This window comes from Rhinopithecus roxellana, chromosome 1 (assembly GCF_007565055.1).
Source record: "Rhinopithecus roxellana isolate Shanxi Qingling chromosome 1, ASM756505v1, whole genome shotgun sequence".
NCBI classification, from domain to species: Eukaryota; Metazoa; Chordata; class Mammalia; order Primates; family Cercopithecidae; genus Rhinopithecus; species Rhinopithecus roxellana.
The window spans coordinates 178,318,359-178,345,346 of NC_044549.1; the positions used below are offsets into that span (position 1 = coordinate 178,318,359).

General features: G+C 38.0%; 1 protein-coding gene across 4 annotated transcripts in view; it reads left to right on the forward strand.

Moving 5' to 3' along the window:
* Positions 1–26,988, forward strand: part of LOC104656442 (collagen alpha-4(VI) chain-like) — a 105,879-nt gene that overhangs the window by 25,413 nt on the left and 53,478 nt on the right. For 3 of the 4 annotated variants that reach the window (XM_010356043.2, XM_010356046.2, XM_010356047.2), the window contains exons 9-16: positions 9,274–9,608; positions 10,855–10,933; positions 12,899–13,044; positions 13,196–13,288; positions 14,877–14,930; positions 22,422–22,493; positions 23,805–23,831; positions 25,225–25,269. In XM_010356043.2, the coding sequence (XP_010354345.2) occupies positions 9,274–9,608; positions 10,855–10,933; positions 12,899–13,044; positions 13,196–13,288; positions 14,877–14,930; positions 22,422–22,493; positions 23,805–23,831; positions 25,225–25,269 (851 nt within the window). The remainder of the gene's footprint in view (positions 1–9,273; positions 9,609–10,854; positions 10,934–12,898; positions 13,045–13,195; positions 13,289–14,876; positions 14,931–22,421; positions 22,494–23,804; positions 23,832–25,224; positions 25,270–26,988) is intronic. The other variant, XM_010356045.2, reaches the window with a different exon arrangement.

A 26,988-nucleotide genomic window follows, 5' to 3' on the forward strand; every position in this document is an offset into this window, starting at 1 on the left:
TGTGTCTTTGTAGTAGAATAATTTATAATCCTTTGGGTATATACCCAGTAGTGGGATGGCTGGGTCATATGGTACATCTAGTTCTAGATCCTTGAGGAATTGCCATACTGTTTTCCATAATGGTTGAACTAGTTTACAATCCCACCAACAGTGTAAAAGTGTTCCTATTTCTCCACATCCTCTCCAACACCTGTTGTTTCCTGACTTCTTAATGATTGCCATTCTAACTGGTGTGAGATGGTATCTCATTGTGGTTTTGATTTGCATTTCTCTGATGGCGAGTGATGATGAGCATTTTTTCATGTGTCTGTTGGCTGTATGAATATCTTCTTTTGAGAAATGTCTGTTCATATCCTTTCCCCACTTTTTGATGGGGTTGTTTGTTTTTTTCTCGTATATTTGTTTGAGTTCTTTGTAGATTCTGGATATTAGCCCTTTGTCAGATGAGTAGGTTGCAAAAATTTTCTCCCATTCTGTAGGTTGCCTGTTCACTCTGATGGTAGTTTCTTTTGCTGTGCAAAAGCTCTTTAGTTTAATTAGATCCCATTTGTCAATTTTGGCTTTTGCTGCCGTTGCTTTTGGTGTTTTAGACATGAAGTCCTTGCCCATGCCTATGTCCTGAATGGTACTACCTAGATTTTCTTCTAGGGTTTTTATGGTATTAGGTCTAACATTTAAGTCTCTAATCCATCTTGAATTAATCTTCGTATAAGGGGTAAGGAAAGGATCCAGTTTCAGCTTTCTACTTATGGCTAGCCAATTTTCCCAGCACCATTTATTAAATAGGGAATCCTTTCCCCATTTCTTGTTTCTCTCAGGTTTGTCAAAGATCAGATGGCTGTAGATGTGTGGTATTATTTCTGAGGACTCTGTTCTGTTCCATTGATCTATATCTCTGTTTTGGTACCAGTACCATGCTGTTTTGGTTACTGTAGCCTTGTAGTATAGTTTGAAGTCAGGTAGCGTGACGCCTCCAGCTTTGTCCTTTTGACTTAGGATTGTCTTGGCAATGCGGGCCCTTTTTTGGTTCCATATGAACTTTAAAGGAGTTTTTTCCAATTCTGTGAAGAAACTCATTGGTAGCTTGATGGGGATGGCATTGAATCTATAAATAACCTTGGGGAGTATGGCCATTTTCACGATATTGATTCTTCCTATCCACGAGCATGGTATGTTCTTCCATTTGTTTGTGTCCTCTTTTATTTCACTGAGCAGTGGTTTGTAGTTCTCCTTGAAGAGGTCCTTTACATCCCTTGTAAGCTGGATTCCTAGGTATTTTATTCTCTTTGAAGCAATTGTGAATGGAAGTTCATTCCTGATTTGGCTCTCTGCTTGTCTGTTACTGGTGTATAAGAATGCTTGTGATTTTTGCACATTAATTTTGTATCCTGAGACTTTGCTGAAGTTGCTTATTAGCTTAAGGAGATTTTGGGCTGAGACGATGGGGTTTTCTAAATATACAATCATGTCATCTGCAAACAGGGACAATTTGACTTCTTCTTTTCCTAACTGGATACCCTTGATTTCTTTCTCTTGCCTGATTGCCCTAGCCAGAACTTCCAACACTATGTTGAATAGGAGTGGTGAGAGAGGGCATCCCTGTCTTGTGCCAGTTTTCAAAGGGAATTTTTCCAGTTTTTGCCCATTCAGTATGATATTAGCTGTGGGTTTGTCGTAAATAGCTCTTATTATTTTGAGGTACGTTCCATCAATACCGAATTTATTGAGCGTTTTTAGCATGAAGGGCTGTTGAATTTTGTCAAAAGCCTTTTCTGCATCTATTGAGACAATCATGTGGTTCTTGTCTTTGGTTCTGTTTATATGCTGGATTACGTTTATTGATTTGCGAATGTTGAACCAGCCTTGCATCCCAGGGATGAAGCCCACTTGATCATGGTGGATAAGCTTTTTGATGTGCTGCTGAATCCGGTTTGCCAGTATTTTATTGAGAATTTTTGCATCAATGTTCATCAGGGATATTGGTCTAAAATTCTCTTTTTTTGATGTGTCTCTGCCAGGCTTTGGTATCAGGATGATGTTGGCCTCATAAAATGAGTTAGGGAGGATTCCCTCTTTTTCTATTGATTGGAATAGTTTCAGAAGGAATGGTACCAGCTCCTCCTTGTACCTCTGGTAGAATTCAGCTGTGAATCCATCTGGTCCTGGACTTTTTTTGGTGGGTAGGCTATTAATTGTTGCCTCAATTTCAGAGCCTGCTATTGGTCTATTCAGGGATTCAACTTCTTCCTGGTTTAGCCTTGGGAGAGTGTAAGTGTCCAGGAATTTATCCATTTCTTCTAGATTTTCTAGTTGATTTGCGTAGAGGCGTTTATAGTATTCTCTGATGGTAGTTTGTATTTCTGTGGGGTCAGTGGTGATATCCCCTTTATCATTTTTTATTGCATCTATTTGATTCCTCTCTCTTTTCTTCTTTATTAGCCTTGCTAGCGGTCTGTCAATTTTGTTGATCTTTTCAAAAAACCAACTCCTGGATTCATTGATTTTTTGGAGGGTTTTTTGTGTCTCTATCTCCTTCAGTTCGGCTCTGATCTTAGTTATTTCTTGCCTTCTGCTAGCTTTTGAATGTGTTTGCTCTTGCCTCTCTAGTTCTTTTAATTGTGATGTTAGAGTGTCAATTTTAGATCTTTCCTGCTTTCTCTTGTGGGCATTTAGTGCTATAAATTTCCCTCTACACACTGCTTTAAATGTGTCCCAGAGATTCTGGTATGTTGTATCTTTGTTCTCATTGGTTTCAAAGAACATCTTTATTTCCGCTTTCATTTCGTTATGTACCCAGTAGTCATTCAGGAGCAGGTTGTTCAGTTTCCATGTAGTTGAGTGGTTTTGATTGAGTTTCTTAGTCCTGAGTTCTAGTTTGATTGCACTGTGGTCTGAGAGACAGTTTGTTATAATTTCTGTTCTTTTACATTTGCTGAGGAGTGCTTTACTTCCAATTATGTTGTCAATTTTGGAATAAGTGCGATGTGGTGCTGAGAAGAATGTATATTCTGTTGATTTGGGGTGGAGAGTTCTATAGATGTCTATTAGGTCCGCTTGGTGCAGAGATGAGTTCAATTCCTGGATATCCTTGTTAACTTTCTGTCTCGTTGATCTGTCTAATGTTGACAGCGGAGTGTTGAAGTCTCCCATTATTATTGTATGGGAGTCTAAGTCTCTTTGTAAGTCTCTAAGGACTTGCTTTATGAATCTGGGTGCTCCTGTATTGGGTGCATATATATTTAGGAGAGTTAGCTCTTCCTGTTGAATTGATCCCTTTACCATTATGTAATGGCCTTCTTTGTCTCTTTTGATCTTTGATGGTTTAAAGTCTGTTTTATCAGAGACAAGGATTGCAACCCCTGCTTTTTTTTGTTCTCCATTTGCTTGGTAGATCTTCCTCCATCCCTTTATTTTGAGCCTATGTATGTCTCTGCATGTGAGATGGGTCTCCTGAATACAGCAGACTGATGGGTCTTGACTCTTTATCCAGTTTGCCAGTCTGTGTCTTTTAATTGGAGCATTTAGTCCATTAACATTTAAGGTTAATATTGTTATGTGTGAACTTGATCCTGCCATTATGATATTAACTGGTTATTTTGCTCGTTAGTCGATGCAGTTTCTTCCTAGCCTCGATGGTCTTTACATTTTGGCATGTTTTTGTGATGGCTGGTACCGGTTGTTCCTTTCCATGTTTAGGGCTTCCTTCAGGGTCTCTTGTAAGGCAGGCCTGGTGGTGACAAAATCTCTAAGCATTTGCTTATCTGTAAAGGATTTTATTTCTCCTTCACTTATGAAACTTAGTTTGGCTGGATATGAAATTCTGGGTTTAAAATTCTTTTCTTTAAGAACGTTGAATATTGGCCCCCACTCTCTTCTGGCTTGTAGAGTTTCTGCCGAGAGATCTGCTGTTAGTCTGATGGGCTTCCCTTTGTGGGTTACCCGACCTTTCTCTCTGGCTGCCCTTAAGATTTTTTCCTTCATTTCAACTTTGGTGAATCTGGCAATTATGTGTCTTGGAGTTGCTCTTCTGGAGGAGTATCTTTGTGGCGTTCTCTGTATTTCCTGAATTTGAATGTTGTTCTGCCCTACTAGGTTGGGGAAGTTCTCCTGGATGATATCCTGAAGAGTGTTTTCCAACTTGGTTCCATTTTCCCCCTCACTTTCAGGCACCCCAATCAGACGTAGATTTGGTCTTTTTACGTAATCCCATACTTCTTGCAGGCTTTGCTCATTTCTTTTTCTTCTTTTTTCTTTTGGTTTCTCTTCTCGCTTCATTTCATTCATTTGATCTTCAATCGCTGATACTCTTTCTTCCAGTTGATCGAGTCGGTTACTGAAGCTTGTGCATTTGTCACGTATTTCTCGTGTCATGGTTTTCATCTCTGTCATTTCGTTTATGATCTTCTCTGCATTAATTAGTCTAGCTGTCAATTCTTCCACTCTTTTTTCAAGATTTTTAGTTTCTTTGCGCTGGGTACGTAATTCCTCCTTTAGCTCTGATAAGTTTGATGGACTGAAGCCTTCTTCTCTCCTCTCGTCCAAGTCATTCTCTGACCAGCTTTGATCCGTTGCTGGCGATGGGCTGCGCTCCTTTGCAGGGGGAGATGCGCTCTTATTTTTTGAATTTCCAGCTTTTCTGCCCTGCTTCTTCCCCATCTTTGTGGTTTTATCTGTCTCTGGTCTTTGATGGTGGTGACGTACTGATGGGGTTTTGGTATAGGTGTCCTTCCTGTTTGATAGTTTTCCTTCTGACAGTCAGAAGGACTGTCTGTTGGTCTGTTGGAGATTGCTTGAGGTCCACTTCAGACCCTGTTTGCCTGGGTATCAGCAGCAGAGGTTGCCGAAGATAGAATATTGCTGAACAGCGAGTGTACCTGTCTGATTCTTCCTTTGGAAGTTTCCTCTCAGGGGTGTACTCCACCCTGTGAGGTGTGGGGTGTCAGACTGCCCCTAGTGGGGGATTTCTCCCAGCTAGGCTACTCAGGGGTCAGAGACACACCTGAGCAGGCAGTCTGTCCGTTCTCAGATCTCAACCTCCGCGTTGGGAGATCCACGGCTCTCCCCAAAGCTGTCAGACAGAGTCGTTCGCGTCTGCACCGGCTCCGGCTACTTCCCCTGTTGGTCTTCAGCTGTGCGCTGTCCCCAGAGGTGGAGACTACAGAGACAGGCAGGCTTCCTTGAGCTGCTGTGAGCTCCACCCAGTTCGAGCTTCCCAGCGGCTTTGTTTACCTACTTAAGCCTCAGCAATGGCGGGCGCCCCTCCCCCAGCCTCGCTGCTGCCTTGCGGATAGATCGAGGCAGACTGCTGTGTTAGCAGTGAGGGAGGCTTCGTGGGCGTGGGACCCTCCCGGCCAGGATTGGGATATATTCTCCTGGTGTGCCTGTATGCTTACAGTGCAGTATTGGGGTGGGAGTTACCCGATTTTCCAGGTGTTGTGTGTCTCAGTTCCCCTGGCTAGGAAAACGGATCCCCTTCCCCCTTGCGCTTCCAGGTGAGGCGATGCCTCGCCCTGCTTCAGCTCTCGCTGGTCAGGCTGCAGCAGCTGACCAGCACCGATTGTCCGGCACTCCCTAGTGAGATGACCCCAGTACCTCAGTTGAAAATGCAGAAATCACCGGTCTTCTGTGTCGCTCGCGCTGGGAGTTGGAGACTGGAGCTGTTCCCATTCGGCCATCTTGCTCCGCCCCCCCCCCCCAGCATTCTGCATTTCTAACAAGCTCCCAGGTGATGCAGATTTTGCAGGTCCTCATCATACTTTGAGTAGTAGTATAGTATAGTATAGTATAGTATAGTATAGTATAGTATGGTATGGTATGGTACAATGAAGCACAATAAAGCATAGTATAGTGAAATACAATATGTATGGTATGGTATAGTACAGGATAGCACAGGATGTGATAGAATGGTATAACTTTGTATAATATAGCAAAGTATGGAAATATATAATGGAACCCATAAAGCCCGAAATTCCTTCAAGTGAACATGTGTACAAGGAAATCATTTTGTTGTTATGTCCCTAAATAGATGTGCATTTAATTGGATCTAGATTTTTTTTTGTGGTAGTTTTAGGCTGAAAAGAAGAGGCTGTTCACCTCTATGTTCTTACTTAACTGTGTGCCTCTGGATGAGGTCCTGCCACCTTCAGCCTTCGGCTGGGAGGCAGAATATGGACTTTTGACATTTACAGAGCACTTTCTCATCCTTTATTTTACTTGATTTCTCACAAGTCTGAGATAACAAGCAGTATTTTAAGAAAAATCCTCTTATCAGGTGGGATGCTTTTGCCTACAAGTAATAGAAAACTTAAGTAAGAAGGGCACATTTTTTTTTTTTGAGACGGAGTCTCGCTCTGTTGCCAAGGCTGGAGTGCGGTGGCGCGATCTCGGCTCACTGCAAGCTCCGCCTCCCGGGTTCACGCCATTCGCCCGGCTAATTTTTTGTATTTTTAGTAGAGGCGGGGTTTCACCGTGGTCTCGATCTTCTGACCTTGTGATCCGCCCGCCTCGGCCTCCCAAAGTGCTGGGATTACAGGCGTGAGCCACCGCGCCCGGCAAAGGACACATTTTATTCCATCTAACTGGCACACTAAAGGGCAGGCTCCAGGTGGGGCACAATTAAGATTCTTACTTGTTTTTTTCCATTATGTATGTAGCACTATCTTTTTCCTTTTTTTTTTAACTGAAGATTGAATGCAAAGCACTATTTCTAATGTGTTAGATGGTATACATTCATCTAACATGCACATCAAACCCATGTGAAGCAGGCGCTATCATTATGATACTCAATTTCAGATTAAGAAAATACAAGCAGGGAGAGATTAAGAAACATAGACAGGAAATAATAGAGGCAGGGTTTGAATTCCCCAGCAGTTTGGTGTCAAAAGTCCGACCACTAAGCATTATGTATGCCTATGAAGCTTCTCTATGAGAAACTAGGGCCATACTTGGGCCAAGATTTTTGTTGGTTTGTTTTGTTTTGTTTTTGAATTTTAAGACAGGATTTCACTCTGACTGGAGTGCAGTGGTATGATTCCAGTTCACTGCAGCCTCAACCTCCCAGGCTCAAGTGATCCTCTCACCTCTAGCTGGGACCACAGGCGAGTGGACATCGGCTCATTTTTTCTTTTAATTTTATGTAGAGACAGAGTCTCCCAGTGTTATCCAGGCTGGTTGAACTCCTAGACTCAAACAAACCATCGTCTTTGTCCTCCCAAAGTGTTGGGATTACAGGTTTGAGCCCCTGTGACTGGCCTGGGCCAGGTCTTATTTTGGAAACAGAGACTCAATTTTGGAGGACTAAGATGAGAACCCTGCATTCCACCAAATCTTTGAAGTCCAATTTTCTAGGACATTAAATTAATATCTTTGCTTATATTGACTAAAAAATATAACTACTTTGCAGTAGTCTAGCCAAATTTGAAAATCATTTGAAAAGAATGCACATAGACAATTATTTTTAAAAGAAGCATGAATTATGGTATGTCCTACATTAAGTAGTTCAGATTTTTTTAGTCATCAAAGTCCTATTTTTTGTTTATATGTGGGTAGCTATTACACTGGGGAGAAGAGATATAGGATTTAGCTTCTTTTTTCAGCTTATTTTGCCCCATATAGTAAGTTAGGATTTGTGTTTATCTTCAACTTTGTCTTTAACTTTTTTGATGAAATTAGCTAGATACTTTTATAAGGGCTAGACTCTAATTAATGATAGAATTCTAAAATCATAAACCTGAAAAAGACCTTAGAGATTACCTGGCAAGATTTAATCCTCTCCATTAAAAGGGAGGGAAATTGCTTCTTGCATTTGTCAATTACAGAACAGAGCCAGCTGGAAATGTTCCTGGTGAAAATGTGAATTAGAAATGTTGGAATAATATGCCATACTACAAAAAGGAAATTCCTTTTTTTCTGAAATTAGGTCCAATATAGAAATGGGATTTACATCTGTGAAAGCTCATTTTTATAAATTTGAATTACATATTTAAAAAACCAAACCAAACCAAGATATTTTATGTGAAATGAGGAGAGGAAGGCATTTTCTGTCTTGGCAATTACAGAAATATATCTTACCAGCTAGCGTGGAGTATGACATTTAGGGGATGGAATGCTCATGGCTCAGCTCTGATCTCAGGTTTTTGGGAAACTTTAAGCTAGTGTCCATGGTGAATGGTCTACTACATATTTATTTTTCCTCAAATTGTTCCTCCCCATCTGCAGTTCTGTTCTTGCAGATTCCGATACAGGTATACAGATTCTGTTACAGACACAGATCCTTACATCATCATATAATGTAGTGTGTGATGGTCTAAGGAGAAAATGTTTGAATGTCCTGGATTGCCTTGGACAGTCCTAAGTTATACTTGTTGTGCAGAAGTAATTAATAGGTGCCCTTTTATGATTGTTACATTTTAATTCATCCAACCAGATTCTAACTCAGATGCGTCTCTGACCATCAACTTTTGATCTTTAGTGGAATTTTGTGCATAATTTTATTATATACTGGTAAGTGTATAGGTACAGCCTGAAATATTAATGAGCCTTCAAATTCTAGAGAAAACCTTCCCAAGAGGGCTTAAATATTTTTAGACATAAGATACAGAAAATTGGGAGTGATTTTTTTCCTGACATTTTCTAATGTGCTCCCATGCTGCTGAAACAAGGTATAGGCATGGGTGGTGAATGAGGAAAAACACTTTCAGGGAAGAAGGAAATAATTCCAGTTATTGTTGAAAGAGACTCAAGGCTCGTTTATATTTTCTTTTTTGATTTTTCTTCATTGCTTTTCTTCATTGATTTATCAAACATTTAATGAACATCTGTATTGGACAATTGGAAAATTAGATGGCATAGTCCTTACTATCAAGGAATCCTTGTTTAGTAGTGAAGAAGGTCAAGTAAAGTAACAATGGACATGCAGGGGCATTTAATAACTTAGCATGAGGAGGTGGGGACAAGAACCAGAGAGTGCTTGGGGAGTGGGGTGGGGCAGGCACTTGAACTACTACTTGAAGGACGAGATTGGGGTGGGAAGATGGGAAAAGACACTTTAGGCAAAGGGAATAGGATCTGCAGAGGCATAAAACTATGTAACAGTATGTATTGTATCAGTTAGCTTTTGCTGTGTAACAAACAATCCCAAAACTGAAACGACCACTATTTAGCTTATACTACTGTGGGTTGGCAGGTTTGTCTTTTAGGGCTAGATTGGCTGATATCTTCTGGGCTCAGTTATGCACCTGCAGATGACTAATTTTATTTTCTTCACCTTCAAAGGATGCAACCTGGATTTGTCTGTAGGAATTGATATCTCAACTCATTCAAAGCAAGTTCAGCAGAAGCTTCAACGGTTACTGCCAGAGCTGATGCGACAGTTGGCTTTGCTTTCTAACATCAGCTGTGGCATTCCTGATCAGATCAACCCAAGATTCCGCTACTTGGTTCCTGGCTCAAATGGCAAACTTATCTTTGACTCAGGCTTTGAAAAATACAATGATGAGATCATCCAGAAATTCTTGGTTCATCAGGCTGCCAAGAATAACAATATGGATGTGAACTTTTTGCAGTCCTTGGGAGATAATGCTATTCATCTCTCTTCTGCTAAAGTAAAGGTAATAAATGCTGAGAACCCTTGCTATGGAGCCATCAAGTAGGGTAGAATGGACAAGGCTTTGTGACTGAGGCCAACTAAATTGTTCTTAATTGGTGATCTTACACAGAGGAAAACCATACTGTTACCCAATAAGAACCAACAAGAGATGTGTTTTCATTCAACAACAAATATTTTTTAAGCGCTAGAGATTCTATGCTCAATAATGCTAGTAGGAATATAAGAATAAAGTCCCTGCTCTCAAACTGCCCACAGTTTAGTGATTCATATTCTTCCATAACATAAATTCATTTCCAAGACAACTTGGATGGTGTTTTAAGACTCCTTAGCTTTTTATGGTCACTCATTACCATTTAGAGTAGGCTTGCTATTTTTCTAGTCAGCATCTTGAACTGTCTTCAGTGACAGCTATTTAGTACAGCTCACCCCTCAAGCCTCTCCCTCCCTTCTGCTGTCTCTGAACTATATACTCACAAAAGCCCACAGACATGGAAAGCTTTTATGTGATGTTTATTAGGAAATGACATCCCCAAACTTCATAACTTACATTTAGCTTTTCCTTTAGTCATGCATCTAATGGATGTATTTTTTGACTAGTACCATCCATGTTTTATTTTTTATTCCTGTTTTAAATTAAAAATTTCTTATGAGCAAATAAACACATTTCAATTGTAGAAAATACATTACAAAGTATAACAGAAAATAGCAATAACCAACCCCCACATCCCCTCCCCTCCACCCCCACCCACACTGCATACACCGCACATGCACACACATCTCTCTGCTAATATTTTGGTATTTTTGGTTGATAAGGATAAATATTGTAAGCATTTTTGGAAAGTATTTTTAAATAAGTTCAGCTGATTCAAATCCTCTTTTTTTTTTTCAGGGGGATGGGGAGGTTAAAATAAAGATGAATGTGTAATAAAAGAATAAGTAAAAAGGAACAGGGTGAAAGTCTAGGCATAACCAGAAAAACTCACTCTTGCATTTCAAATAAATGTACAATTTATAATATCCATTTTATGCATTCCTTCTCCCCTTCCCCTCTGTTCCCTCCCTTCTTCCTCCCTCCTTCCCTTTCTCCCTTCCCTTCCCTCCTCTTCCCTCCCTTCCCTTTTCCTGCCTGCTCTCACTCTCTTACTACCTTCCTTTTCTCTTCCTTTCCCACCCTTCCTCCTTCCTACTCCTTTTTTCTCCCTCCCTCCTTGTCTGGCTCTGCCAACCCCCTTTCTCATAAACAACAGGTTCTTTTAGTGTTTACAGATGGACTGGATGATGATTTAAAGAGACTGAAAAAAACATCAGAGTTTCTCCGCGGCAGAGGTAAGTGCATAGGGTTGCCCAGTGTGGGCCTCCCTCCTCCCACTGGAACTGAGGCACTCAGCTCTCCAGATGGCACTGGACTCTATGAAGCTTCCTGTGTGCTCACCCAGTGCGTGGGGCTCAGTGCTCATGAGGCTGATGCCCCGTCTCCTTCTTCGTATGGGCCAGAGGATGTTTTGGGGCTGAGACTCTCTGCCTTCTTCAACAGTGTCCCTGATACTGACCAGGGGTCTTCTGACTCAGACTGGTCTAGCTTTTGAGGGTGGAAGGTTGAACGTACACCTCCTACTTCAATGGTGAGAGGGGCTATTTGTTCTTTTAGGCCAATCTGGGGTCCATATGTCGTTTTCTCCTAACTCTGGAGTCAGTCTAAAGCTGGGCCCTGCTCTTTGCATTGTAGTTCCCCTCTCTGCTCTCAATTCTTCCTCCTTCTCCATCTCCAAGAGTTCCTGCTGCTAGTCTATATGGCATCTTTGTGCAATTAGAGAAAGACATCCAATACACTGCATGGATGCAAGTGTATTGGGCTCCTGGGTGGTGAGGGGTATGCTGGCTGGATTTGGCCATGCATCAGCTCTCTCAGATGGGTGTTCTTGCACAGCACAACTTGTTCAACTGTACACTATGGCTCTCACCATTCCCACTTTGTGCCATGTAAAGGCTCTAAAGCAATCTAAGGGTGAACGACCAGCAAATTGTTCAAGTTCCTTTCACCCCTTTTCCTCTTCAGTCGAGTGTATTCAACGTATTTTGCTGGGGATTATGTTTTCCATTGGTTAATCATGCGCTAGAATTTTTTTATGACAACTTACTCCCATCTTAATTCACTGCATAGATTGCCACTGGAAGTTTAAATTGTTGCATGTTTTCTGGAGGGGATTTGGGAGTATGCAACAAGAGACTAAACTTTGCTTACATGCTATGCTAGATCAAAAATTCCATTTCAAAGAATTTAGTTTTAAGGAATAATTAAGAATATGTACACAACTTTTAACCACACAATTTTCAAGCAGCTTGTTTACCACAGCAAAAAGCTGATTTGTGTGTATGTGCCAAGAACTTACTGTTCAAACTATTAACAGCAATATTTGTTTTGAAATTCGACGAACAAGGTGATTTCTAGTTGAATTTCCAAAATACCCTTGTTCATTTGTATTTTTGTTTTGTGGACAAATCCAGATGATCTCTTAATGCCTGCATTGTTAGGATAGGCTAGATTATACAGCAATAACAACCTCCAAATCTCAGTGACTTAAAGTAGCAAGAAGTGGTTCATCTTTGCCTCCTGCTCACTGTTCAAGAACCCAGACTGAAGGAGGGTATATCCCAACAGCTGTTTTTGTAATTTCTGTGGCAAGGGAAAGGAAATGGGGCAAATTGTGTACTACTCTTAAAATTTCTCCTGGGGATTAACATATGTCACTTCTGCTCACATTTAATTAGCTAGAGTGAGCCATATGGTCACTTCTAACTTTCATGAGATAGATAATATTTTACAGGTAAGGAATTGAGGCTCAATGAGTGTTGATAACCTGACTGAAGAAGTGCAGTCCTATCATGTGTCCTTAAGAAGGGGAGCCAACATATTTGTGAACAGTCACAGTGACTGCCACAATTCCTAAGTGTAAACCAAGAGTCAACTTCAGGGATAGGCTTAGAAGGAAGTAATTTAATACAATGAGGGCTGAAAACCATCTGTGAAATGACAAAATGGGGGCTATAAGAGAGCCATGGGAGTCCTTTGTGTTTCTGCTTAACTTTCAGCTGGTGGGATTGAAAGGTATCAGACCAATTCTTCAAGAAGGCATGCCACAAACTAGTTTTAATTGTAACAAAATGCAGTTTGAGGCAAGACAAGTGAAGGCTATGGGAATGGTGGAATGATGGATGAATATGTAGGGCTGAGACAAAGATAGGCCATTCAAAAGACATGAACGTAATCTCCTACCTGTTGAAATTGTGAAGGATTCTCTGGACTCCTAATCATTGGCCTGGAAGGTGTCCATAAATTAGAAGAGCTCCAGGAGCTGGAATTTGGCAGAGGGTTTGCATATAAGCAACCTCTGAGCATCACACTGCAATCCCTCCCAAGCGTCTTACTGAAGCAACTTGTAAGTACTTTTTAAAAACGCCATCCTTTGCTAAGTTCTATTAATTACAATAATTTTAAAAACATTGAGAGAATTTTGTCTTCTTAGTGTGTAATGTGATATAGACTAACACAGATGAGAAAATAGTATGTGATATGGATCTGTTTTTCAGGATACAATTGTGGAAAGAACATGCTGCAATATATATGCAAAATGTTTTGGAGAGGATGGGTACAGAGGTGATTATGGGAGTTCTGGGAGGAAGGTAAGAATTTGTCAGATGTGAATAGGGGAAAGGAGAGAGACGATATTTTAGTACCCACTACATACCAGACTGTGTTATGTACTTAACAGCATTTTCTAATTTTACCCCCCTAACAAACACTTTCAGGTAGATGTTATTTTACATGTGTGAAATTGAGGCTCAGAGAGGTGACATCACTTTCCCAAAATTGCATCATTGTGAAGATGCATTTGGGAGTTAAGCCCCTTTGTCTCCCTGACTCTTAAGTCTCACATGATTTCCACCATATTATGCTATCTTCTTGTGGTCATTTGACAAATAATGTCACAAATTCTGCCACTGTACAGGAGTTTTCACTTTTCTACCATATTTTCACTTGTCCAGCATCTGCTTTCTTTACAGTAGTAAATACCTCTTTCCCATCTAACATTCTTTTCTACAGCATCAAATTCTGAGAAAAGAGTTGCATCTCTGTTAACTCTAGGTTAATCAAGAGGAAAATTACTACTTAACACTTCTAAGGGAGAATATCTCGTTAGAAATGGTCCTCAGATATTCAGAGCTGGCAAGGTTCCATAATCACAGGGATTGAAGTTTTATGATGAGGGTATAATCACAAACACACAGGTAAGGTTAAATTACACCCGCTGGCTTTGTGTCATCTTTTTACATGTTTTCTTTGAAAGATTTTCCATGAGGTTGTTGGAATGAGCTCTTCAGGGTTTTGCAGATCAATCTTTTAAATTTAGAATAGTATAAAGTTTATAATTACTGTTTGAAAAATAAATTGTAATCATGCCTTAGCATTGGATTTTTCCCTGTCATGTTGTTATTCATTAACAGGGACAGATTGGAGAATCAGAAAATCGAGTTTGGGAAGCTTCTTGATGTGTTTCTTTGCAGCTTGTGCCTGTGCCTCTAAGGCCAAAGATGGGAGTACTTTAATTTTTTGACTTCTCTGCTGTTTCTCTTTGCAAGAATTCAGTAGATGGTCATAATGACTTTTATATCTTTGTTGATCACAAATAAAATATGCCTTCCAGGTCTTATTGACCAGCTTTTAGACTAAATAGACACATCTGACTGTAACATGGCAAGCCAAACTTCCTTGAGAGGAAATGGTTTGTGTGTTTTGGTGTATAAGAAGAAGTAAAAAACAAAACAAAACTGGACAGTTGAGTCACACAGAAATAAACAACCATTTCTCATGAATAAGATAGGCAGGAAGACCTTTGCTTACTGATGTTTTGTAAAACAAGGTTGAAAGCTTCTTTAAGAGTAACAGTTTTCCTTAAGCTTTTAACTAGAAACTAGTCTTGATTTGGATTTTTACAACAGAATGACTTAAGAAGGGATTTTGGAAAATAAGAATAGTTTGATATACTGACTATTAAGACAAACAGGTATGCATGTTTTCACTGTAACACTGGACAAGAATATTTGTTTCTGTACATCTCTGCACATTGTGCCTGATATTTAGTAGATTCTCTATAAAATGACAACTCTGTGAGACAAAGGTATCTATTAGTAACAATTTTTATTTCACATAGATTTGAGAAACAAATAATTTAGAGGTCAAGTTATTTATTTTGACTTCTTGTCTTTTCAGGGAGAGAAGGGTTTTGATGGGTTACCCGGTCATCCTGGTGAGGAAGGCAGATATGTAAGTGTTGAATGTTATTTCTTTACTTTGAAAGAACATGGCAAAATGAATCAAATATTAGCAATATTTAATTGCACCTAAGTCATTAAAGTTTTTCTCATCTATACCACTTAAAGTGGGTCTAAAAAATATATTATATATATCTATTTTTATATATCTATATATAGATATATATCTTATTATGTATAACATATATATCTATATATAGATATATATTTTATTATGTATAACATATATATATATCTATATATCTAATATATATATAAAACATTTATTATAATAAATGCCAGGCAGATCTGCTTTTTAAAGATATAGTTTCTGGAATGCATTAGTGATTCAGTATGTCTGTTTTATTTTTTAATCAGTGAATTTGAACTAACTGAAAATGTGGTCTGTGTCTAGTGTGCATGGATGTCAAAGTAATTGTTAATCATGAGCTAAATTGCAGATAATTTGTTACTATTACTAAGCTGTCTATTTTGTAAATGGTTAACAAAATAATTGGAGAGAATCTAAGACCATTCTTACTACAGGTCACTCAGATGCTTCCCTGTGTGGCTGAGAAGGTGGTGGAGTTATAGTTAGCTACCGATGGCTTGCATGTAACTCTGGACACACCCCTGGGGATATGCTTGGCAAACACAAGTTATCTATCAGTCATGTGATTGTCTGTGGAGAAAATGTATATTATAGAGAGAATTGTGAGCTAGGGGACTGGCATGTGATAGGGACCCTCTTTATTACATAATGTAAATGCCAGAAGTATTTTTAAATCCCATGGTTTTCAGTTAATTTTGAATTATGGAAAACCACTTTGCCACCGGTGCCTATTTTAAGGTTGATTCATGTATATACCACTGGTTCTCAAACATTTTGGCCTAAGGATGCCATTATATTCTTCCCCCCACCCTAACTTTATTGGGGTATGATTGACAAATAGAATTGTATAATTTAAGATGTACAATATAATGAGTTGATATATATGTATACATTGTGAAATGATACTGGAATCAAGTCAGTTAACATGTCCATCACCTCATATAGTTACCATTTTTTTTGTATGTGGCAAGAACATTTAACATCTACTCTTTTAGCAAATTTCTAGTATATTATATAGTATTATCAACTATAATTATCATCTTGTACGTTACAACCCCCAAACTTACTAACTTGTAACTGAAAGATTGTACCTTTTAACCAAAATCTCTCCATTTCCTGCACCCCTCAACCTTTACACTCTTAAAGATTGTTGGGAACCTTGAAGAGCTTTTGTTTATGTGGTTTCCATGTGTTATTATTTACCATATTAGAAATTAGAACTAAGAATGTTAAAAATTGTTTCTTATTTCAAAATAACAACAATAAACTCACTAAAGTTAACATTCATGACATATTTCTTTATGAAAAATAACTGTATTTTCCCAAACAAAAAATATTAGTGAGAAAGCAGCATTGTTTGGCATATTCAGCTTATTAGGAGGCAGCTGAATTTCTAATCTGTCTCTGTATTCAGTCTGTGGTGATGTCACTTGCCATGTGGCTTCTTGATAACTTTACCACATACTTGGGAGAGAATAAGAATGAACAAAAAAAAAAAAGGCATTTTAGTGTAATTGGAAAAATAACTTTAACTTTGTGACCCTCCCAAAAGTATCTTGGAAACAAAAGGGGCCCTTTGACCACACTTTCTGAACCACTGGTATCTACGTTGTCATTGCTCCACTTAGAGTGGCACATTGTTTTATTATTCTGAACATTTAGGGTGTTGGAAAATAAGCAGAAATCAGAGGAAAATGTAGCTGCTGAAACCCATGTAAGCTCATCCATTTCTTTTTTTTTTTTTTTTTTTGAGACGGAGTCACATTTCTTTATGTTTACAAGATAATTGTTCAACTTTTCTATTTATTTTTCCTAAGTAAGCATAGTCTTAGGTGTTAGAAATATATTCAGGAACGTGATTGATGGATTTTTGCTATTTTATTTAGAAATAATGAAAATATTCCTTCCCATTTTTATTATGTTTTAAAATGTCCTTTAAGTGTTATTTTTTTTTTCTGCCTGGTCTGTGGTTCAATGAGCCCAGTCAACTTTAGGAGAATGACGTAAGGTCCATCCCACCCATTAGGACCATTGACTCCAATTTCAGACAAACAGGATAAACCAAATTCTTGTCTGTCTAGAGTGAAAGATGGCTTAGTCCCCCTTCTTTACTGTGTCAACATTATAAAACCAAGATATTTTGTAAAGACCCTTTAGTACAGGGCTAGAAATATAATGCAAATGACATTTATAATTTAAAATTTTGTAGTAGCGGCCGGGCACGGTGGCTCAAGCCTGTAATCCCAGCACTTTGGGAGGCCGAGACGGGTGGATCACGAGGTCAGGAGATCGAGACCATCCTGGCTAACACGGTGAAACCCCGTCTCTACTAAAAAAATACAAAAAAAAAAAAAAAATTAGCCGGGTGAGGTGGCGGGCGCCTGTAGTCCCAGCTACTCGGGAGGCTGAGGCAGGGGAATGGCGTAAACCCCGGAGGCGGAGCTTGCAGTGAGCTGAGATCCGGCCACTGCACTCCAGCCTGGGCGACAGAGCGAGACTCCGTCTCAAAAAAAAAAAAAAAAAAAAAAAATTTTGTAGTAGCTATCTTAAAGAAAGTAAAAAGAAACAGGTGAAGTTAATTTTGATAATATATTTTATTTATCTCAATGTATCTAAAATATTATCATTTCATTAGTAATTAATATAAAAATTAATGAGACATCTTACTTTCTCTATACACTGTCTTCTAAATGTCACTTTACACTGAAGGCACATCTCAGTTTGGAACAGACACATTTCAAGTGCTCAATAGCCCCTGTATTTGACAGAACAACTCTAGTAGTTCTAGTTTCTTTTTAATGCATTTCTCACAAGATAAGGTGATTTCACAATGTGTTGTCCTCTGAATGGCTTTTAATGTTGTTGGCTTGAAAAGCTGGTCAGATTGGTTTACTCAACAGCAGAGACATCTCTGTGCAGGTGTAGACCAGTTTCAGAATGGGGCCCATAAATTTGTAGGTTCAAGTTGAAAGCGTACAAGGACAAATAACTAAATCATTGTTCCAGTTACCCATAACTTACAGTCCCACTGCCCCCCACAACCCTCACAACTTAGTGGTGTAAAATAATCATTTATTATGTTTATTATGTTCACAGACTCTGTGGGTGGGGACACTGGAAAAGAAGCAAAAGAGGGGCCTCTTTCCTCCATGCCTGAGGTCTCAGTTAGGTTGACTAGACCATCTGGGCTCTAGAAGCAGGAGTTGGAGAATCCACTGCCCCTTCTCTCACATGTCTGCTGCTCTGGCATCTTAGCTGGAACTGCACAAGGACAGGTGGAGCTGGAACGATAGGAAGCACTCCAGCAGGGAGGGTCTGTCCTGAGAGTGAGTGCTCCAAGAGACCAAGGCTGAAGCTGCAAGGCCTCTGACCCAGCCTCAGAAGTCAGGCTGTAACATGGCTTTCTCATGCTGTTGGTTGCAAGCCAGTCACTGAGTCCAGACCCTGTTCAAGAGGAGGAGACTTAGACTCCTCCCCAGCATGGAGGAGAGGCATGGTCACAGAGCATGTGGAATGGGAGATATTGTTGTCTGGCTTTAAAAATATATATGTTATGAATGGGTGATTTAAATAATAACTTATGCATTGGTTAAACAGCAAAACCTTACTTATAGAACAAAGTCAGATTTTCTAAGGTCACAAAAATATTTATGTAACTTTGTTGTAACAAAACATCTAACATTTGTTGACAGTTTTATATATGCCAGACACAGGGCTAAACATTCTTAGTTTCTTCTCTCTCTCTCTCTCTATGTCATATATATGTTATGTCTCTCTCTCTCTATATGTCATATATATGTTATATATGACATATATATTTATTATATATTATTATATATAATGTATAATATATTATATAATGTATTATATATAATATACAATATATTATTATATTTATATATGTTATATACAACATACATAAATATAACATATATACATATACACACATATGTATATATGCTATTATTATTATTCCCATTTGTCATAAAACCTTTTAGTGGTGTTAGTCTTTCCGTTAAATCATGGCTATTATTTATAGCTTTAAGCAAATACTGTGAGTAGATGAGAGACCAATTTTTAAACATTATAGAGTTTAGTATTTGAATTAGAAATACAATAAACTGAAAATTTGTTCTCCAAACCATTTAACATATAGGCCCATATATAAAATACAGTTCTCATTTCTTCATATGAACATCCTAAAAAATGTTTTTGCCCAATTAGAATGTATAAACTTTTAGGGATATAGGTAAAACAGGCAAATGTCTATTTTGATATAAATAAAATATTTATATTTTAATTTAATTATATGTAAGCATTTTAAAGTCTTTAATTAGGTGTAATTATATATTACATTAGAAAAACTGCTTTTCTCTCTTTCACACTGTATCAAATCAATTTATTACAAAATTTTCCCATGTAGTTTCTATATTAACTTCTTTATTATTACTAGCGCTGCATTTTGGAAACATCTCAGTTTTCTATAGTGTTTTGTGTTTACTTCTGCCTAAATTGTTTAAGATAAAATATTTTTAAGTCTATTTATGAAGTCTGTCACTGCAAATTTTATTTACAGCTCCAAAAACCCATTGCCTCATTTAGCTTGTAGAACTCTCTCTTTATGGTCGCCACAATATAATCATGAATTCAGTTGCCTATAAAAGTCACTTTTAAAAGTCCTATTTGCATGGCATTCAACATTTGCAATTGTAAGGTCTCACCCTGAAATATAATAAATACATTTCTGTTAGATATCTTTACCTCCTTTTTTTTGTAACTGACCTGAAGGGTGACCTTCATAGCATTTCATAAACATTTCAAATTGATACTGATGGTGCGTCAGTACCATGCTGTTCAAAGTAAAGTAATGGAGAGAGTACTCTGAAATACGAGAAATTGTGAAGGCTTTGTGGGGACTGTAATTTCAGACTGCTATATATATATATTTTTTCCTGAGGACTAATTTTGGGTAAACACATAATTATGTGTGTACAGCAACTGAAATTTTAGAAACTGGGAATAGAAGTCACAAGAGTGGGTTAATTTCTTTTTCTTCACAATGTTCTTTTTAATTAATTGTGGTCAAATACATATAACATAAAATTTACCATCTTAACAATTTTTAAGTGTACAGGTTAGTGGTATTAAGTACATTGACATGGTTGTATAACCATCACCATCATCCGTCTCCAGAAATCTTTTCATTTAGTAAAAGTAAAACTCTGTATACATCAGACACTTACTCCCTCTTCCTCCAGTCTCTGTCACCACCATTCTATTTTCTGTCTTTGTGAATCTGACTACTCTTGGTACTTCAGATAAGTGGAATCATACTGTATTTGTATTTTTGTGACTGGCTTACTTTACTTAGCACAATGTCTTCAAGATTCATCCATGTTCTAGCATGTGTCAGAATATCCCTCCTTTTTAAGGCTACATAATATTCAATTGTATTTATATACAGACACACCACATTTTGTTTATCCATTCATCTGTTGATGGACACTTGGGTTGCTTATGAATAATGCTACTATAAACATGGGTGTACAAATATCTCTACCAGACCTTGCTTTTAATTCTTTTGGATATATACCCAGAAGTAGAATTCCAGGACAACATGACAATTCTATTTTTAATTTTTGGAGGAACTGCCATACTGGTTTCCACAGCAGCTACACCATTTTACATTCCCACCAACAGTGGACAAAGGTTCCAATTTCTCCACATCCTTGTCAACACTTGTTATTTTCTGCTGTTTTTTCTTTTTTTAATAGTAGCCATGCTGAGTGGGTTTATTTTTAGTTTTGTTAAAAATAAATTTTTCCTTGATGTCTCTGTTTTTATCGAGAACATTTGTTTTGTATATATCAACTATTTTCTAATAAACACAACTGATAGCACTATATATTGCAATATAGTACAGTAGATATGTTAGGATCACATTTTCCAGATGAAGCTTAAACACCACACATTGAAGCTAAAAATACAGATAGACTAGGAAGAAGGGAGGAAAAGACATTTACTTAGCATCTACTGTGTGTGAAGCCCTGCATTAGGCATTTTGTATTTATTATCACATTTAATCTTCATCACAACCCTGCTAGTATGTGTTAATACTTTTGTTCTATAGATGTGAAAGTAGAAACTCAGAGAGAGTAAGTGCCTTGTTAAGGTTGGAGAGGGTTGGAGATGTGTCCAAAACTGTTTCCTGATGCCAGAAGCTGTGCTTTTCTCATTATCTATTGCTATCTAAGTATAAAACACCTCATTTGTTCAATCCATATACTTTGTGAAGTATTTCCAATACAGCATCTCGTACATTCAATGAATAATCCTATGAGATGACTGGAGTCAGTATTATCTAGATCCACATTTATAAATGGTGAAAATTGTGATTCATGACATCAGGTGCTTTTGTCTAACCTCACACAACAGGCTGGAAGCAGAACTGGAACTCAAATACACGCCCTTTCATTCTAGATCTGTAGTTCTTCTCATTTTATTGTGTGCCTTTTTACTGTCCTGAACAGCATATGTAGTTATCAACCTAATTAAGTCAAAGTTAGATATTACAAATGTAGACTGTCTTTTGATTAAAGCTCATGTGATGTGCAGTACTTTCCAGTTAATATTTAATCAACTTGGCAAAAGGCATGATATCTACCATTCCCTTCCTAATCTAATACCGAGATGAAAAGGTTATATTTATTAATATAATTCAGTAAGTAATTCTTCAAATCCTGGTTGAATATCTATTGTATGATAACAGATGCTGTGTTTGGGGCTACAAATGCAGCAATAAAGAAATGAGACATTGTCTTTGTCTCCATGAACCTCATAATATAGCAAGAGATTCTGATGTGTAAAACCACATTTCACTATGATATGTGCTGATTTGTATCTTCCAAATACTACAAGGAATCTGAAGGGACAGTTGGGTGGGGTCAACAGAAAAAGCTTCTCAGGAGAGCAGGTGACACAGGACCTATATCTTAGGAATAGGTAGGAATTCACCTGGAAGAGAAAGGGTCAAATAATGGTTTATTCCTTGAGGGACCACAATGAAACCTCCATCCAATTTCAGCTGCCTGAAGAAAATGTTCAGACAGACCTTCTGTTTTATCTGAATTCTGAAGTTTTGCCCATATGGCTTAACTGAATTGATTTAAAAATGCAGATAGCTTGAGTTTGTGTGGTTTGGAGTCATCTCTATGAGCAGATTAACAATCTGAGTGCCTTGGAGGTGTCCTGAGCAGGTCTTTGAGGTTGTAAAAGCAACTGTAAGAACCAAGTCTTTTTTTGGTCATTTTGAAGGTCCTTATTGCTGGCTTGAATTGGCTGGTGGTGACAGAGACAGTTGCTTATGTGCATTCATGTCTTCTTCTTCCACAGGGAGAACGAGGCCCCCGGGGTCTTCCTGGACTCCGAGGTGAGGAAGGATGCCCTGGTATGAGGGGACCTAAGGTGAGTGTGACCTTGAGCTGTGGGATTCTTTCTCTTTCTTGGCTTCATCCCTTGAGTTTGAGGAAAGCCATAATTCTTCAACATAGCTATGGAGTCTTAGCTCCTCCTCAGATTAAAGGTTTCCCGGAAGTAAAGCCTGAGAAAAAGAGTCAATTGCAAGTATTTTACTGGGAGATAATTCTAGTAAGCATTAGTAGGGAAGTAAGGAAGTGAGATAAGGAGGAAAGGAGACCTGAAAAGGGTACATTATCAATCAGATCATCTCTGTGGGTAGATGGAGCTTAATCCTACTGAAGAACTCTGGCAGCCAGAGTTGAACATGCATCTCAATGTACCCCAGTTAAGGGGTGAGGGAGCTGGGGTGTTTATACACCAAATCCCATCAGGAATTAGTTAATGGCAGCTTCCAGGGAGTATTAGTTCCTAGCACTTTTAGCCTGTCTTGCATGTCGGTAGAGCAGGCCCTTGTCCCTGAAAAAACCCTCGGAAAAGAGTGACAGGTGCTGGTGGTTGGAAGTAGGATTGAGAACACTAAAGGTTTCTTTGTTTTGTTTTTATTTTAATTTAAGTTCTGGGGTACAGGTTTGTTACATAGGTAAACATGTGCCATGGTGATTTGCTGCGCCTATCAACCCATCACCTAGGTATAGAGCCCAGCATGCATTAGCTATTTTTCCTGATACTCTCCCTCCCCTAACCCCATCCCCCGACAGAGGCCCCAGTGTGTGTTGTTCCCCACCCTGTGTCCATGTGAGAACACTAAAGTTTTAAAGCTTAAAGGGATACAGGTGTACTTTTTCGGCTGGTTGCATTAAATGTCCCTCAACTGCCCAGGATTGGAGAATCTTTCTTAATAAAGTAAAAAAAAAAAAATTCTACAATCTTTAAGAATCCTAAAGAGAGTTTTCCTAACCACAATGACCATGTTCTGTATACCTATCAAAAGACTCTTTCAATTAATTTTTCCTGTTGTTCCTTGAAGCCCTCTCATGCTTGCTAGCCAATGTATTTTCACTTTTGTTTGAAAAATATCATCATTTTAATAAGGGGCATTTAATAAGGGGTTGTTCCCTTTCATTCCTACTATGTGAGGAGTTGCAAAGTGCAATTTTCTCCAGGTTCCATGCAAAGGAGGGTAGTGGTAACCAGGATGCTGTAATGCCCACCACACTTGCCAGACAAGGCATCTTCATTTTGATCTAGTATTGTAATTGTATTTTCTTCAAACCAGGGAACATATGGTTTCCTAAATGAAACAAGCCTTAAAAATCTCATTCAAGCTTAATTCTTTTGATCTCTTTCTAACTTTAGGGAGCAAGAGGATTTTCAGGAGAGAAGGTAGGTTATCTCCTTTACCCTTCTTAAACTGGATAGCAGTTTCTTTGGGAAATGCAATACTTATTTCAATCACATTTCTTTGCCTGAGTGAGGTGAGGCTTCAGACTTTTAGACAAGAGAATTTGTCAGATGATATAAATAGCCAAACTTCCATGCTAATGAGTAACTATTTGTAAGACATGTATTTCAAGTTTAAGGCAGTGACATATTGTTTTCAAGCCTCGCTGACTCTGTATAAAAATTGGGCCACCGTATTCATCACATGATGGTCTAGAAGTGTTGGTCCTGAATCTAGCGTGTAGTGGGCTGGGTCTGGTCAAGATGGGTGTCAAATGGAAGAGGAGTGCTGGGATGAGGTTGTTAGGAAAGGAGTTGGCACAAGAAGGGAATGATTTACACTCAGATTCAGAACCATAGTATCCATTTGCTGATTCACTCACTTGAAAAGTATTTATTAGATACCCACTCTGTTCCCCACATTATCCTAGGGAGTGGTTACAAAATGATGCACAAGACAGACAAGGGCTCATGGAGCTTCCTTATTCATGTTTTCTGGTACCACCGATTAACCTCCTGTGGCCTGTGGCAAATATACCTTCCTTGTAATTCTAGTCCAAGAGTTTGGTGTACTTATTTTTATGTATAACTCAGCTGTGCTTTGGTTAAAAAAATGCCTGAAACTTGATTTTCTTTTGTAGACAGTAGGAGTAAATCAACTATTTCACACATGTAAATGTATTTTATTTTGTTTGTGAAACTCTGGCTTTTTCTTTAAAAGATTCTTTGTAATGAATATATTATTGGTCATTTTGGGATAGTTGGCAAAATGAAGGACCCACAATTTGAATATTTGACGAGATGTCACCATGCCACTGCCCAGTTTTACTCTCATCTCCTAATTAACCTCAGTTTTTCACTTCCTTTCTTTTTTTTAAATTTTATCTCCCAAAATGCACACACACCCATTTAGTTCCTCCTTAATCTGTGAACTACCAGGTTTCCATTAAATTAACTAATTCAGGCATATTTGCTGTCTTTTTAAAGAAGGTCAATGACAAAAAGACCGTTTTTAGCATTTGACAATCAGTGTTGCATTTGGTCTTGTGAAACAGCTACTTGCTCCAAGTGCAAAAGTTTAAAGGGAATCTTTCTTATCCACTCAAATTTTAAGGTTAAAAATTACATATACATTTTTCGCACCTGAAGCTATGAGGTAAAACAGCATATAATCCTAATAACTATTTCAGGAAGAAAATAATCATTACTTTTTAGTAACTGGGTGCAGTATGTAAGTGTTACAGAGTCTAGATTCTGTATCAATTGAAAAAATATTAGCAAAGAAATTAACATCAAAGAAATATTCGCATACACCTGTTTCTCCTCTGCTTCACAGGGCAACCCTGGTGAGGAAGGAGTTGATGGCTTGGGTGGAGAACAGGTGCAGAAGTTTCTTATTTAATGTCTTCCTCTCTATTAACCTGGCATTTATACTCCTGTAGAGAGTACAGCTTTTCATGACTAGCTAGAATTTTTAACATGTATACTCAACAATGTTTAATGTTAATCTATGTATTTTTCCTCATCCTCAAAATACAGGGACTCTAGAAACTTTAATCAACTCCCTCCCATATTACATATTATTGTACAGTATTTTATTTCCATCTTATTTTTGTTAAATTCTGCCAATTACACATTCTTATTGTTTTATATAGTCAATGCTTATCTAGCTTTACCCTCATGTTTACTCATCTGACTGATGCCTTCCTTGTAGTCACTGATACCTTCAAAAGAACATGAAAAAATCATGTTTCTTTTGCTTAAGGCACAACTTTTAGAATTTCCTTTAATGAAATTCTAAAGGTTAGTTCGTTGTAAACTCTTCTTGTTTTTGTTTTTCTGAAAATCTCTTTGAAAGATAGTTCAGTGGGTAAGCAATTCTGGTTGATGGTTACTTTCTCTCAGCACCGTGAAAATGTAATTTCAACCATGGCACGTGTATACCTATGTAACAAAACTGCACGTTATGCACATGTACCCCAGAACTTAAAGTATCATAAAAAAGAAAAAAAGAAAAGACTTGGAAAAAATACGTAAATGCTGCTGCTCAGAGTGTAAAAAAAAAGGAAAATGTAATTTCATAGTCTTCTGGCTTCTATTGTCTTCTACCTTTCATTATTGCCATTAAGAAATTATCTGTCAAAATAATTGTTCTTTTGTAAGCAACTTTTTAAACTGCATAAGGCTGCTTTAAAATGTTCTCTTTGATTTTAGTTTTTGACAGTTTCAATATGATGTGTCCAGGTGTGGATTACTTTTTATGTATTCTGGTTGGGACTTGTCAGTCTTTTGAATCTGAGTGTTTATGTTTCTTACAAATTTTGGAAATCTTCAGGACTTAATTTCGAAATTATCATTTTGAAATTTTATTTTTCCTTTTTTCTGTATTATTTCTTTGCAGAAATCTAATTAGAAATTTGTGAGAACTTCTCATTTTGCCCCCAATGTCTCTTAACTGCTCTTTTATATTTCTATTTTTTGTCATTCTGTGCTGCATTCTGTATAATTTCTGTATAGTTTCTAGTTCACTAATTCTCACCTCACTTGTGTTTAATATAATATTTAACTTGTCAATTGAATTTTAAATTTTAATTATATTTTTCACTTCAAGTAGTTCTATTTGATCCTTTCTGAAATCTACTTGATCTCCTTTTATAGTTGGTTATTTTATTCATTCTCTTCTAATTATTTAAACATACTAAATATCCTCATTTTATATTCAGTATATTATAATCCCAATATTTTCAGTCACTGCAGGTCCGATTTTGTTGTATGTTGTTTCCATTGGCTTCTCCTTCGTGGCATCTCCCTCATGTGTGTTATGACTTTTGATTTAAATTCATTTTTTGATGGAACGCTGTCTGTGAGACATCATGAGGGCCTGAGTTGAAGTTGTTTGCTTCTGTCATGTGTTCCTAGTGGCACTACATTCTGGGACCACTCTAAAATAAATTGTTAGCTTGAGGCCCTTCACACTGCTCCCCCCAACACACACATGCACACACCACACACACACACAGACGTGCACACACACACAATTACAAGAAGCTCTCAGGACTGCCATGAGCTACTTGCCTGCATATTTGCTTTCTCCTTATTA